At 47.2% G+C, this 14,155-nt stretch overlaps 2 protein-coding genes across 20 annotated transcripts in view; both read left to right on the plus strand.

The window, feature by feature from the left end:
* The window catches only part of LOC146977887 (microtubule-actin cross-linking factor 1-like), a 356,186-nt gene that overhangs the window by 148,459 nt on the left and 193,572 nt on the right, over positions 1-14,155 (plus strand). The window lies entirely within an intron of this gene.
* LOC146977888 (uncharacterized) lies at positions 3,273-4,967 on the plus strand. Its single transcript, XM_085790437.1, has 2 exons — positions 3,273-4,486; positions 4,872-4,967. The coding sequence occupies exons 1-2, from the start codon at positions 3,275-3,277 to the stop codon at positions 4,965-4,967; spliced, it is 1,308 nt and encodes a 435-aa protein (XP_085646563.1). The 5' UTR covers positions 3,273-3,274.

A 14,155-nucleotide genomic window follows, 5' to 3' on the forward strand; every position in this document is an offset into this window, starting at 1 on the left:
ATAAAATCCACGATGTGATGATGTGGTTGTTGAGTTTTGAACCAAACAATGTTGTTACATATTTTAGCATCTGAGCTGCAGCTGGATGGAGTTTGTTATTGATTAATCGGTTTAGTATTGGGGGAATTAATAGGTTGATGCAACAATAAAAACAGTTGGAAGCAGAAGATGTTTGACATTTCAGATGGTTTATAGATCAAATAATCCGACTGACGAGGTCGATCTGTGGTGAATGCAGCAGGTTAGATCCAGATACTTTGCAGATAAACGATCGGTTATTGATCTTCAACATCTCATCATAGCACAAGCTTCACTCAGAGCTCCACTGCCGCCACACAAAAGGTGGAGGAACGTCTCTGAATATCCGTCCTCTTGATCCTCCGTCCGTCCCCTCCTGTTTCCCCCTTTGGTCCTTTTCAACTTTCTCCTAATTCCCTTAAATCCTCCCTCCCTCTCTCCTCCTCCTCCTCCTCCTCCTCCTCCTCCGTCCATTCACAGCAGCTCCTGGTTCAAGCTGCTGAGATGCAACAGATTTAGGTTTTCTCCTTCTTCCCTTCCTTCCTTCCCTCCCTCTCTCTTTCTCTCTTTCTCTCTCCTCTGTCCCCTGTTGCAGCCTGTCATTCAGCTCAGGGAAGCTTTTGGGTCAAGTGTGTGTGTGTGCATGTGTGTGTTTGTGGCAGAGCGAGCTGCTCACTAACAGCCGAGAGAAAGAGAGGGAGGGAAAGAGAGAGAGTAATGAGGAAGCGGATAGGAGGAGGAGGAGGAGAGCCAAGGAGGGAGGGAGGGGTGGAGGATTGTGCGAGTGAGAGATCGAGCAGAAGAGAGTGTGAAGCTGCAGCAGGCGGCAGATAAAAGCTTCTCTCTCTCTCTCACTCTCTTCTCTCGCCGGCGTCTGCGAGCGAGGGATAAAGCCGGAGGAGCGGAGGCAGTCGGAGACTCGGAGGAAGAGACGGATCTCAGCCGCCCGCTGTCACCACAGCGCCCGGCTTCCTCTGATCCACAGGCCGCACGCTGCAAAACACACACACACACACACGCCGTGCACACTCACTAACTCTCCGCTCGTGGACACGTATGCAGGACGGCTTCACACAGCTGAGCGTGGACGAAGACGAAGAGGAGGAAGAAGAGGCTGAAACACTCGTCCTCTCTGCTGCTGCTGCTCTTCCTGCAGCCGGCACCGTATCAATCGGATCAATCCAGCCGAGCCTGTCAGACAGAGAGACGGAGACGCCCTGTGCTCCCTGTGCTCCCAGCACGGCTTTGTCTTTTCATGGTGGGAGGGGGGTCGAGTCGAGTCGAGTCTAGAGGACCCTGACCGAAGTTTTCGGGGATTTCCTTTGGTGTCTGGACGCTGAATCTCCCCTCTGGCTGCGCTCCAAGTGACGAGACCGAGGACTCTTCCTTCCGATTCTTCCTCCTCCTCCTCTGAACCGCTCCTGGTTCCTCCTGCAGCCGCCGCCGCCGCCGCCACTTCCTGCAAACTGTGTTTCGGTTTCGTTGCTGTTGCATCGTCGCACTGCACCACCTGATGGAGAGGATGGAGCTCTGACAGCAGGACACAGCAGCGTCATGATTGGACGGTAGTGGAGCAGCAGCAGCAGCAGCAGCAGCCAACTCTGGTCCCCGGGGAGTCTGACATCAAGGGAGAGAGAGGGGGTGTGACTGTGGTATCCAGGCGAGAGGCATGTGATGTGATGTGGGAGTCGGACCGCTTCATCATCATCAACATCATCATCATCTGCCTCCAGATTTAGGACGACGGCTCCACAGGTTTCTCCTCTGTTTCTGTTCCGGCTGCACTTTTCCAAATTAACTCTGTGAGTGATTTTTGGATTCTGACATTATCGAACAACAATAAACGAGAACAAGAACAAGAACGATCCCTGAGGACAAGGAGCATGCTGGGAGCTCTGACAGCAGCAGGAGCAGGAGCAGGCGGGAAAGCTGAAGTATCTTAACAAGCGAGTGTGTGTGAATATCGGCTCTCGATCGTCTCAGATCTGTAGCAGCATCACTATCACTCATTCACTCGCCGCCGCTGTGCTGCCTCGACAGAACCAGACACCGCCGCCACTACAGGACGAGGGGGAACGGCCTCGGACCACACAGACAGAGAGGAATCCTCCTGGTCACCGCGGCGCTCACACTGCAATAACATTAGGACAGAGAGAGACACACAGACAGAGAGAGGCAGCATCATTAATGCATGAGCCCAGATCGCTGCTGGATGTGAGTTCTGAGTGGAGGTTAGAGCCGCTGCTTCACCTGCAGCCGAGGATGGAGACAGGAAGCAGAGACCCGAGGACGATGACGAGCCTGAGTGAAGACGTGAGATGAGACGCTGCAGCACAAACACACTCAGACTACAACGCTGCTGCATGTGTGTGTGTGTGAGAGAGGCTCTAATGGGCTGATCCTGGACCATTCTTCCTCCTCCTAAACTGTCTTGTCTGTAACAACATCTCTGTCCCGTCTGTCCGTCCTGGGTGAGGGATCCCTCCTCTGTTGCTCACCCTGAGCTTTCTCAGATTTTTCCCTGTTAAAAGGGTTTTCCATGGAGTTTTTCCTCAGTGGATGTGAGGGTCTAAGGACAGAGGATGTTGTTACGATGCCATGTGAAGCCCTTTGAGACAAACTGGTGGTAAAAAAACGGACTATACAAATAAAATTGCCTTGCCTTACCTCCTCATCCTCCTCCTGCCTGATGGACGCCAGGTGACGATAAATCAACGAGGCGCTGACCCTGGACCTGTTTGTCTGATATAGTAGCTGTGTCCTCGTGTCCTTGACTGCGACCACGAGTCTTCTGGGACATAGAAAACGGGACCATCCAGCTGCAACAGCCCCTCTTACCCCCCCTCCTCTCCTCTCCTGTAACCAGCAGGTTGTTTTGGAGCGGGTGTCGTGGGAAACGGAGACAAACCTGCTGGTCTCAGCGTCACAGGTGTCAGGTTGATGAGGGAGCTGTTGGATACTCGTCCATTCATCTAAAACGTTTCCTGTCCTCTGGCTTTTTTATTTATATATTAAGCTGCTCAGAGCTACGCTACGGAGGCTCATGGGATTTATTTCTTGGTTTCCCTCATCATCAAACTCATCAAATACACAATCCAACAACTCCACAACGTTCTGGTGGACAAGTTGTGACCTGCACATTCACCACGCTATGAGACAATAACACAACGTTACCACACAGAGTTGTTTTAGAGGGAAATTCGTGCAAAACTGCTGTAGCTTCTGTTTTACTAGCTCTTTTCTATAAAAAAAGACGATGGGGAACTCCATGGGCTGCGTGCGGCCGCCGCGGGAGGGCGAGCTCGGCGGTGCCCCCCCGCTCTCGCCAAAGAAGCGTCTGCGTTTCAGGCGCAAGCACAAGGGCAAACGGGTGAGGAAGGGGGAGGGAGGGGAGGGAGGGGAGGTGAACGACGAGTACGAGCGGCAGAGAGAGAGCCACGACGACCGCGAGGACGAGGACGAGGACGAGGAGGAGAAGGAGAAGCAGGCGGGAAGAGGACTCGAAGACTCGGCGAGGACTTTGGGGACGGCGTTGGACCCCAGAATGAAGCTGCACAGCAACGCGCTCTCCCCCGGCGTTAGGAGACTCGAGGCTCTGTCCCCTACCCCCAGCCCGGCCTGGAGGGGCGTCTTCTGCCTCCCGGGGGAGGAGGACTCGGTCAGCGCCATCGTGGACGTGTGCAGCATCCCCAGCCAGACCGCCACCACCACGCCGGTCATCAACGCGGTGGCGGCGCCGGTCAACGCGGGCAGCACCACGCCGGGCGGCGGCCGGGTGTGCCGCGTCCGGGAGAAGGTGCAGGGCGTCCTGGAGAAGCCCTGGATCCTCCGGCAGAAGAAGGAGAGGAAGGACCGAGAGCGAGGGAGAGCGGAGAGGGAGAGGGAGAAGGAGGACAACACGGGGGATGCTGGTGCTGGGGCGGCGGCAGCGGGACGGGGGGCTCGCACACCGTCGGACAGGGAGCGTAAAGGTGTGGTGCACATCCGCGAGGTGGACGGGAAGCTGTGCGTGGTGAGGACGATGTATCCCAGCGACTACGGCTCGCCGCTGTGGACGGGGCGGAGCGACGCCGAGGAGGAGGTTGAAGTCCAGACGGAGCGTCAAGCCGCCGCGGCTACGTCCCCGCTCGCAGGAAACATCCTCAAAGTCCTGCTGAGCGAGGAGGAGGAAGGGGCGGACCGGGGGCGTGTCCGGGCCGTTGCCGTGGAGACGACACCCGGCGGCGGCTTCAGGCTGGACTCTCCGTCCCGCGGGGCTGCGGCTCAGGAACAGCGGTTGTCGGCGTCGCTCCTGGAGTCGGGCTACGCCAGCGACCTGCCGCTGACGTCCCCGGAGACGGCGGGCACCACGCCCAGCCAGACGGACTGGGGGGGGCTGACCAGCTCCTCCTCCGAGAGGCTGGACGAGTCCATGGTGGAGAGTCCGCTGTCGCTACAGCAACCGACCGCTGTCAGATACCTGCCGCAGGTCGGTGTCCCGCCCACACACTCACTGAGACGTATTACACCCGTTCTCCACCAATTCAAACAGTTCCCACGTGTCTTAAAGACCAAAAAAAAGTCCAAATCCCCCAAGGATCAAACATCACAGCTCTTTTCATCCTCTCTAAACAGCCCTGTTCAGAAGAATGGCTGGTTTCAGTGCCTATCCCTTTAAATGCAAATGAACCACTGCTATCCCCGCCCCCTTTATTGCTCCCAGGTAGGGGTGGGATTATGCAAATTCGAAACCTAGGGAGCCTAGAAATTACAGATTTTTTTGTCAATTCTCACATTTTGGGGCCGAAAGGCAAAGCAAACACCCAAATATATGTTAATGAGCCTTCAAAAAGTGATGTATGTCCCCTTTAAAGAGGCTGGACTCCATGGCGGAGAGTCCCCTGTTGCTACAGCAACCGGCCGCTGTCAGACACCTGCCGCAGGTCGGTGTCCCGCCACACACTCACTGAGACGTATTACACCCCTTCTCCACCAGTTAAAACAGTTCCCAGTTGTCTTAGGGCCACTCACACTAGGCAGTCGTACCGCGGCCAAGCACGTTTGCCCCCTAAAGTCCAGATTCTATTGCTAGTGTGAGTTCAAGTGTTCTGGCTCGAGTACGGTACACTTGGTCACGAATGCGCACAAGCATGTAACACGCTTCAGGTTCGTTCTCCACCACGTTTCTGCAACCGCGTGTGAATAAACAGTCACTTAACGATTACGTCGCGCCACGTCGACATCGCTAGCTAACATCATTTTGAATAAAGTTCAAGATAACCATGATCATAACCGGTCAAACTGTTAAAAAGCGCCGTTCTTTCTGCAGTCAGGTTAAGCGCACATCCGCCGTGTTGGTATATCAACGTTATGACGTATGTGTCAGAGGCAACTGTGCTTGAGCAAACTTGGGTTGGAGGTAGTGTGAGTGCGGGCCAGTGGGGGACAGGGGAGGGGGGGCATTCAGGCTTCAGCACGGTACGGAACAACTGGCCCTAGTGTGAGTGCAGTCTTAAAGACATGTCTGTGTCATGTTTTGGTCAAAGGATCAAACATCACAGCTCTTTTCATCCATTCAAAACAGCTCTGTTCAGAACGTCTGGTTTCAGTGCCTGTCCCTTTAAATGCAAATTAACCACTGCTTGCCCCGCCCCCTTTATTGCTCCCAGGGGTGGGGTTATGCAAATTCAGAAACTAGTTACATCACTGGAAGAAGACAACTGAGGGAACAGCTCATAAAACCACATGGATTTCAACCTAGGGAGCCTGAAAATTACAGATTTTTTCGTTGATTCTCACATTTTGGGGACCTGAAGGCAAAACAAACACCTATATATAATACGTCCCCTTTAAGGTTCAATCCAGAGGTTCAAAAATCTGGATTGAACCTGTTGGCAGCTGCACCTGGGGACACGTGTTACCAGGTATTATCAATACAATCGATCAAAAAAGGCTGAAAACATCTGGATTAATGTTGACAGACCTCATCAGACAGATGTCGCAGCTTTATGGTTATATATTTTATACATTAGTTAACAAAAATAAACTAATCTGGGATTTAATACTGTTATTGATCGGCAGCCATAGTTTCTTCTCATCGTAACTGGACTGTTGGTCTTCCCCTCACCATCTTGGTGTTTCCCCAACCTCCTGACATCCCTCGAGTGTGTGTGTGTGTGTGTGTGTGTAAGATATTGAACTCCCCAAAAGTGATGCGAGAGCTCGTTAAGACTTGAAACATTAACGATTCCTCAATTTAAAATCAATATTTTATGATTCTAGTGAAAACAGAAGAAGCTGCTTTTTGTTCCAGAGTTTCTTCTCTCTCGTTCCTGGAGTTTGTTAAAACCTCATGAGACGTTTGTGTACTTGGATTGTTTTGCTTTGCTTTGCTTCAAACTGAAACACTAAAGAGACAATAAACCCGATCCGGTGGTGTGTGTGTGTGTGTGTGTGTGTGTGTGTGTGTGTGTGTGTGTAGATCTTGTGTTGTGAAACCAGAGGTGTTTAGTGCCAACAGAGGCTTTTCACTGCTCTTGATTTGTGTGAGTGTGGGTTGTTAGCGGGAGCCTTTGTTGTCATTTGTGCAGCATGTTCGTGGTCATGAGGGGGTTATACAGTATGTGTGTGTGTCTGTGTGTGTCTGTGTGTGTGTGTGTGTGTGTGTGTGTGTGTGTGTGTGTGTGTGTGTGTTGTTATCAGCTGCAGAAAGCCACTCTGCCTCTCTCCATTCTGTCTTTCCGCCTCTGTCCCTGGAGGCTAATCAACGCAGCCCAGACCGTCTCTGCATCCTTCTCTCCCAGTATCCTCCTCCTCCTCCCTCCTTCTCTCCCTCCCTCCCTCCCTCCCTCCCTCCTTCTATTTCTTGTTATTTTCCTCTCACCACACATGCTTCATCTCCAGACGTCTGTTGCAGTGTGAGGGAACGGGACAGGACGGGTGTTGGTGTTGGTGTGTGAGAGAGAAGTCGTTGCTTTAAATGACAGGGTTTATCTCAGTCTGTGCAAAACTGTAACTGGTCATTTCCCATCAGATCAACACACACACACACACAGTGTAGCAATGTGTGTGTGTCAGACTGTTGTGGTTTTGTCTGGAGCAGGTTTAGTTACTTGGGGAGAAGCCGACGGGTTCATTTAAAGGGATGGTGGACAAGTTGTGACCTGCACATTCACCACGCTATGAGATAATAACACAACGTTACCACACAGAGTTGTTTTAGAGGGAAATACAGAGACTGCTTGATGAAAAACTGTCCCTGAAGGCAACGTGCATCAGTGGTTTTGCATGAATTTCCCTCTAAAACAACTCTGTGTGGTAACATTGTGTTATTATCTCATAGCGTGGTGAATGTGCAGGTCACAACTTGTCCACCAGAGCGTTGTGGAGTTGTTGGATTGTGTATTTGATGAGTTTGATGAGGTGAAACCAAGAAATCCCATAATGAGCCTCCGTAGCGTAGCTCTGAGCAGCTCACGGCTCTGCTCCGCCGTTCTAAAAACAGCTTGCACCGACAATTAAAGGTAACGAACCTACTGCTATGACTATAGGGATTATGGCAATGGGGACAATTTGCCCAAATGTTGAACTATCCCTTTAAAGTAAACTCCAGAGTCCAGACTCTGTGGAGCTTTAGATCTGATCCAACAGGACGTGGATCAGATTAGAAACGCAGCTCGACTTTTTTTAATTTTAGATTTTTTTCTCTTCCTCCTGTGTTTTGTTTTGTTTTGTTTGGGACCAGAAAATGTTCTGAGGTTCTGCCACAGGAACGAGGCTTTATCTCGGCCCAAGGAGAAAAAAAAAAACGAACTTTAAACTCTTTTGCATGGACAGACAGAAACCAGCAGCAGCAGCAGCAGCAGCAGCAGCAGCAGTTGTTATGGTTCGTTCAGTCTAATCCCATTTTTCTCCATCACAGTTCAGAGGAAGTTCAGTGACCTTCCACAAAAACAGCAGCAGCTACGAAACAAATGGATTGCAGAAACAAAAAGTGTACGACTCGGTTTATTGTAAATGAATGAATGAAAGAATTTATATTTCTTTACGTGTCGTGCACCAATTAAGGCGTCCAGCCTATAAGGGCTTACAAGACACATTATCATTATATTTAGACACCAAACAAAATCATCAGAGCACAGACAAAACCAAACAAAACCAAAAACCACATGGAATTCACATAAATAATTCACTTTTTCTTTTTGACCAGGCACTTTTTATGAAATAAAAATCCCTTATTGTGACTGTTTCTGTCTGTGTGAGGAAGTCATTGATCAGATCAGACAGTTTGTGTGTTTTCTCTCACAGCAGCGTCGATGCTTCAGTCAGTTTCCCTCCTCGACGTCAGCTCAGTGCGTCTGCGCAGTCAAAGCGCTGACATCATGTTAGGTTGTGTTCAATGCTGCTGAGTCATGACAAACACACACATATACACACACACGTATAGATACTGTAGATCCCTGCTTCACCGATAATCAATAGCACTCTGTCTTGTGTGTGTGTATGTGACTGTGTGTTGGGTTTAAAGTGCAGCTGTCTTTTATATCTGCATAAAAAGGGATTTGAAATGCGCATTCATCAGTGAGACGCTGCCTCGTCTCCCCGGGGGAATTCATTCTTTCATTTCTTTCATTCTTTCTCTTCCACCGCTCACATTCATCCATGCACTCGTCGTCCGACTGTGTCTGAATCCATTCATCTCTCCATCCGTCTCTCTCTTCCTCATCCATCCGTCCTGTTTGTCACATAGCAGCAGTTCACAGGCACGTTTCATCTAAGTGTCAATAAAACAGCTTTTTTTCTATTTTCTATCTCATCTTCTTCTCCATCCTCCGTCTTCATCCTCCCCTCCCTCCCTCCTCCCTCCCTTCGCTCCATACAAACTTCAAAGAGGCCATGTTTTTTAAAAGCGGGCTGGTCCAGAGCCCCCGGGGGGGCGGTTAGAGGATCATGGATCATGGCTGCAACCTGCTCTGATCTCTGATGGTGTGTGTATGTGTGTGTGTTGACTCATCATACATGAACACACAGAGTTCAGTCCTGAAACCAGGAACCTGTATAGTGACATATTTACTATGAAAAGAGAAAAAAAGCTCACACACATCCAAAATGCTGAATCTAGGAAGCTAACAGGACAAAAAGGAGGGAACTCGCCAGTCGTCACACTGTATTCTCCCAAAATATCAAAAAGAAAAATGTATTAGAGAATCCTATAATAATAAAAAGGACAATGACAATGTTTCGAGCATTGGGACAATTAAAGATCAATAGGTCATAAGGAATCCATACTAAAACAATACAAGGTCTATAGATATTAATTGGCATTGCAAGTATTAGACTGGACACAGGTCGTCATATTTGATGAGAGTAAGGCTGGTATAGAAAAAAATAATAAAGAAAGAAAAAATCTGTTTAAAAAATGGCAGAAAATAACTAGTTTTGTCAAAAAGACACACATTTTCCTTGTTTCCAAAAGGGAAAAATATATATACAGTAAGGGGTTCCCTTTCCCTAAAAAGTACTGTAAGGGAAATGATGTATACAAAATTTCAAATACGAAATATACATTTAAGCATTAGTTCTACAGATAATAACTGAATGAATGCAAGTTGTCCTTGTCCTTTTATCATGTAATCCAATATTATGAGAGAATACAGTGTGACGAGTTCCCTCCCTTTTGTCATATTTACTATGAAACCACAGTGTTTACTCCTGTAGGTCACATGACCAACGATCTGTGTGTGTGTGTGTGTGTAGCCTGTATTTACTTTAAACACTACTCTACTTACACCTGCGTCATGTTTGTTTTCTGTTTTCATGTGAACGTCTCACTTCACTATAATTAATTATAGTTTTAACAGATTTAAATGATGAATTAATGATGAAGCAGCAACACGTTGGAGCTAACGAGGAAGTGGGTTCGGTTAATTAAAGAGTTGTTTTTGGTTTTGTTTGCTGAATCACCAGCAGCTTAATGAATGAAATGAGCTCTAATGACTGAACTTGTTCCATTAACCAGTGATGAAAACCTGTTTCCAGTCAGAGAGTCGGTGCAGGACTTAGATAAACGGTGCTGAGACGACGTGTGAAGGTTTTTTTTTTAATCCAGTTACCGAGCAGACGAGTTGTTGAACAGACACAGAGGAACCTGGTGGAGACGTCACTCTGCTGTTTCCTCTCTCTGATTAGTTTTTAGTGTCATGAATCATTTGTAAAACGCTTTAAATGCAGCAGTGGAAAGAACAGGAAGAAGTCAGTGTGTCCTGTTGTAAAGGGATAGTTCAACATTTTGGCAAATTGGCCCATTGCCATAATCCCTATAGTCATAGCAGTAGGTTTGTTACCTTTAATTGTCGGTGCAAGCTGTTTTTAGAACGGCGGAGCAGAGCCGTGAGCTGCTCAGAGCTACGCTACGGAGGCTCATTATGGGATTTCTTGGTTTCCACTCATCAAACTCATCAAATACACAATCCAACAACTCCACAACGCTCTGGTGGACAAGTTGTGACCTGCACATTCACCACGCTATGAGATAATAACACAACGTTACCAGACAGAGTTGTTGTAGAGGTAAATACAGAGACTGCTTGATGAAAAACTGTCCCTGAAGGCAACGCGCATCAGCGGTTTTGCATGAATTTCCCTCTAATGAACCTACTGCTATGACTATAGGGATTATGGTAATGGGCCAATTTGCCAAAATGTTGAACTATCTCTTTAAAGGTGCTGAGGAGCAGCGTCTCTGTTGTTTCTGATCTCTGTGTTGTTGAAGATGAGAGGTTTTAGTTTGGATGAGACGTCTAGAAACAAACCTGGAGGACAGAGACAGTGTGTTCATCATCTGATGACATTTTCTTCTTTTTTTTTTTTTAAATGTGGAGATATTTGTTGTGATTTTTCTCCTGGACTTCCTGGTCGTTGTTGTTTAGTGTCTTATTAGCCAATATATTAGTATGTGTTATTGATTAATATCTGCTTTAACGTTCTATTTCTTGGAGTCGACTGTGTGATTTGTTCATCGTTGCTTCGTTTTTTATGTAAATTATTGTTTTATTTCTTATGAATGACAGATATACTGTACATACATATGAAAAGGATAGCTAAGAAGCCAAGGCTTATGAGGAACCTGCCCCCTTGCAACTGTTACATTTACAATCAATCATGGTGTTAGAGACAAGATAATTAGGCTACTTTGTATATAATACAGAGAAAAATTTGAAACAGACAGTAAAATAGGATGCTCTTGCAGAATTCATACATCATAGTTCATGAAAAACGAGGAATAAATAGCTTACTATAGCTTATTAAAGCAATTTCATAAACAAAGAAAAACAATGAAAAGCGAGAAATTATTAATAACTTAGATTCACCAATGAATATAATAACTTAGAATACAGTAGTTTAAGTTTACATGGAAAACACACAAAGCCTTAAAGCCACATGAATACATCAAAACCTTCATACTCAGAAATACAAAAACCTTCATACCCAAAGATGTGTTTTCATGTATCTACAGTATAGACCGAATCGCCTTGGTGTTTACATTCTACTTCCGGGTAGAAAACCAGCACGTAATTTGAATGAGATCAATAGTAGGCCTAACGAACGAGAGTTTAGCTATATATCATATTTTTCACGCCCTATCACCGTTTAGACAAATCTGAAATGATTGAAGAAACATTACTATTTCTGTTTGTGTGTTTTGTGTTGCTATGTGTTGTATTTATTCAGTTTGGGGGAATCACTGTGTCTAGAAAGCATCAGTGGCTAACGGCAGCTAAGCTAACGGCGGTAGCTAAGCTAACATCAGGACGTCAACTGTTAAAACCCTCCCATTGTGGGACACGACATGAAACTACTCCAGTTAGCTCAGTCATGTTGGAACTCAGATATCCGCTGGAGAAAATATTTTTTCATGGAGCTTTTATTGAGTCACTGAGTTATTAAAGTGAAACAGCTAGCTAACCGTTAGCCCGGCTAATCTATGATAACCATGACTAATTACAAAAATGTGCACACATAAATAGTAATGTTTGTCCAATCATTGGTTTTATAGACTTTACAAACATCAGATTAGTCTAAACGGCGATATAGTGACATGAAAAATGAGATATAGCGAAACTCTCGTCCGTCACTATTGTTCGAATGCTGGTTTTCTACCCAGAAGTAAACAACAAGGAGATTCGTCCTATATGAACCTTGCTGCAAAACCAATTTACCTCTAGGGACAATAAAGTTGACCAAGTCTAGCCTATCCTATCCTATCCTTATCTAGCCTAACCCTAATAAGAACATGGATGTTGCTACTATGCTGTCATAGCCTCCATGTATCTGCTGCTACAGATCAGTGGAGGTTCGTTCTCGACCTCTTCAACACGTGCGTGTGATAAATTATTCACAACTCGTGGTTCAGCAGGTTTTTTTTATCAGGCAGAGTTCAACCACATCTCTCTGTGATTTCATCTGTTCACATGATGATGATGATGATGATGATGAAACGCTCCGATTGCTGAGGAAGAAAACCATGAGACACGGTCGAGAGCTCCTCAGACCTCCTGGATTCACTCACTGTTAGTCGACTAGAAAGGAGGAATAAACCATCAGGCAGACATGCAGAAGATACTGAAAATCCTGTTGCAGCGGGAGTGTAAAGGCTCTGAGTGCAGATGCAGCCCTCACACACACACACACACACACACACACACACACACACACACACACACACACTGTGCTGTATCAGTATTCAGGCGGAGGATTAGAAGCTCAGTGTCTCTGAGTTCTGCAGAGAAACGGCAGAATTTTACAGTTTTGCAGATTCAGATCACACCCAGCGCCGTCGAGTGTCTTTGTTTTCTGTCTGATGGTTAAAGCTGCAGGTCACACACAACACACACACACACATGCTGAGTCGACGTGTGTGTGTGTGTGTGTGTGTGTGTGTGTGTGTGTGTGTGTGTGTTGTGTGAACTCTGCATGTATGTTTGTCTCAGGATTAACACCATGAGGAGTTGGTTGTGTCTTTAAAGGGATAGTAGCATTTTTTTTAAAGTGGGGTTGTATGATCTCCAAATAGCCCCTAAGTACTTTAATTGCAGTAGAAGACTCTCTGCACTCCTCCCGTTAGCAACGCCAGCCCATAATAGCCCTGCCCAGAGATTTACAACATACAGTGTTGTGAACAGACCCAAAGAAACGGCCTATTTTCACGGCCTAAAAGAGGTTTTACCTGAAAAAAAATACACAGTTCCATTGGGCCGTGAAAATTGGCCGTTTCTTTGGGTCTGTTCACAACAATGTATGTTGTAAACCTCTGGGCAGGGCTATTATGGGCTGGCGTTGCTAACGGGAGGAGTGCAGAGAGTCTTCTACTGCAATTAAAGTACTTAGGGGCTATTTGGAGATCATACAACCCCACTTTTAAAAAAATGCTACTATCCCTTTAAGCTGCAAGTGGGAGCTGTAACCGGCCTTATAGCTGCTCCCTCCTCCCTCCCTGTTGCTGCAGTCCCCTGGCTCACACCGGACTTTATACTGCTCTATATTAGCAGCAGGAGGGACAGACAGAAAGACAGAAAGACAGACGGATGGACAGAGAGAGAGACGGAGAGACAGAGGAGGAGGAAGAGGGGAGGGGATGACAGAGGAATACTGATGACAGCAGCAGCAGCAGCCAAACACCGACTCTCTCTGCGTCCGTACATCACTCCGGCTTTGTGTCCGCGGACACTCGGACGTAAAGAGAGCAAACTGAGAGGAAGGAGGACGCGGAGGGAGAGAAAGAAAGAAGCTGTCGGTTGCCATGGAGACCTGGATTCCTACAGACTCACCCCCCCTCCTCCCCCTCCTCTTCTTCCCCCTCTGTTAAAGTTTAGTTCAGTAGCTGCAGCAGCAGCAGAGGACGAGTTTCTGAGCTATGGGAGAGACACAGTGTTGTGTTCAGTCTGGGTGTTTCCATTAGAGGAGTAAATGTTAAAAGGGATAGTTCAACATTTTTGGCTAATTGGCCCATTGCCATAATCCCTATAGTCATAGCAGTAGGTTCTTTACCTTTAATAATTGTCGGTGCAAGCTATTTTTAGAACGGCGGAGCAGAGCCGCGAGCTGCTCAGAGCTACGCTACGGAGGCTCATTATGGGATTTCTTGGTTTCTAACTCATCA

The sequence above is a fragment of the Trachurus japonicus genome, chromosome 11 (assembly GCF_045865225.1).
Source record: "Trachurus japonicus isolate A0001 chromosome 11, Traja_1.0".
NCBI lineage: Eukaryota > Metazoa > Chordata > Actinopteri > Carangiformes > Carangidae > Trachurus > Trachurus japonicus.

Bases quoted from the DNA above. Each gene is read 5' to 3' on its own strand.
- LOC146977888 (XM_085790437.1), top strand. From the start codon at position 3,275: ATGGGGAACTCCATGGGCTGCGTGCGGCCGCCGCGGGAGGGCGAGCTC. The intron at 4,487-4,871 runs GTCGGTGTCCCG...TCCCCTTTAAAG, and splicing joins CTGTCAGATACCTGCCGCAG to AGGCTGGACTCCATGGCGGA.